The sequence below is a fragment of the Camellia sinensis genome, chromosome 15, assembly GCF_055761805.1.
Source record: "Camellia sinensis isolate YWXY chromosome 15, ASM5576180v1, whole genome shotgun sequence".
Classification (NCBI taxonomy): domain Eukaryota; kingdom Viridiplantae; phylum Streptophyta; class Magnoliopsida; order Ericales; family Theaceae; genus Camellia; species Camellia sinensis.
In genome coordinates, this window is record NC_138975.1 from 103,931,334 (window position 1) to 103,932,586 (window position 1,253).

Sequence of the window (1,253 nt, forward strand, 5' to 3'; positions counted from 1 at the left end):
TCTAAAGTTCAACACCTTCCGTTCTATAAATGGCCACACAAGATGGTGGGACCTCTCGACACGAGGAGACAAGATAGGTAGTGAGAATATCACAAAGACCACGGACATGATACCGACAGTTGTTATGCGTTGAAGGATCACCTTGAGGAGTTGGTACAAGACGGTCGGCTTAAGCAACACGTCCGAAAGAACAACTCAACCAAAATAGTTGCTTTACGGCATGATTCACCTCCGCTCGGCGTAATCCATATGATATACAGCTTGCCGACGGCATTCGCGGTACATACAATTCAGTCGCATCCTAAGCCCCAAAAGAAAATCACACCAGCGAAACAGCCCCATGAAGCTGCGAGTATTATTTTTGATGATTGTGATTTGGTCGGTGTAACGCTCCCCCACAATGATCTCTTGGTCATCGAACTACGCGTAGACCGATTCACCATTGAACGTGTTCTCATTGACCAGGGGAGTACTTCGGAAGTTATGTACTACAAGACCTTCGTCAAACTCGGCATCATTGAATCGGACTTGTCTCCAGCTTATTATTCGTTATTCGGCTTCAACGCTAATTCGAAATATCTGTTGGGCAAAATCGCACTACCAGTTCGGGTGGGCTCCCGATCAGTGGATGTAGAATTTTTGGTTATCAAGCTTCCTTCGCCGTATAATCTCATCATGGGACGAACTTGGCTGTATACCATGCAGGTTGTGCCAAGCACGTATCATCAACTACTTCGCTTTCCGACTGAACGCGACATTGAGCAAATTCAAGGTTCCCAGAAATCGCCGCTGTAGACGTCCCCGAACGTCTCGGGAGGGAATCCCGTTTTGTTCATTTGGGCTCACTACAGTTCAGGACTCAATGTCACGGTCCTGTATCTAATCTCGCAGAGTGTAATGCAAGACCGATGAATCATCAAATAGTCCAAATCCGGCAAATCATTTTTGAAAATCTGATTTTTAGAAAGAAGTGCCAAACATGGACTGCTTTTCCAGATACAGAGTCGCCACCTAAATATTTTATTTTGGGGAATTTCGGAAATCCTGACTCGTTTGCCTAAGGCCACGTGTCCGTCATCACCAAAGTTGCCTCGGCTCGGGAACTTGAGTACGATTGGGGAAGGTCACTTCGTGAGCACCCCTGCTTGTCCGATCAAAGATCGGCCTCTACTAACCATGATATTGAGTTTTGAAAACATTATGTGCTCTTATTCCGGTTATTAGCCTAAAATTACTACGTGATGCGTACAGCA

At 45.7% G+C, this 1,253-nt stretch overlaps 1 protein-coding gene across 1 annotated transcript; it reads left to right on the top strand.

The window, feature by feature from the left end:
• Positions 1-249: 249 nt before the first annotated feature.
• LOC145813178 (uncharacterized) lies at positions 250-795 on the top strand. Its single transcript, XM_082908449.1, has one exon. The coding sequence runs from the start codon at positions 250-252 to the stop codon at positions 793-795; it is 546 nt and encodes a 181-aa protein (XP_082764575.1).
• Positions 796-1,253: the final 458 nt, after the last annotated feature.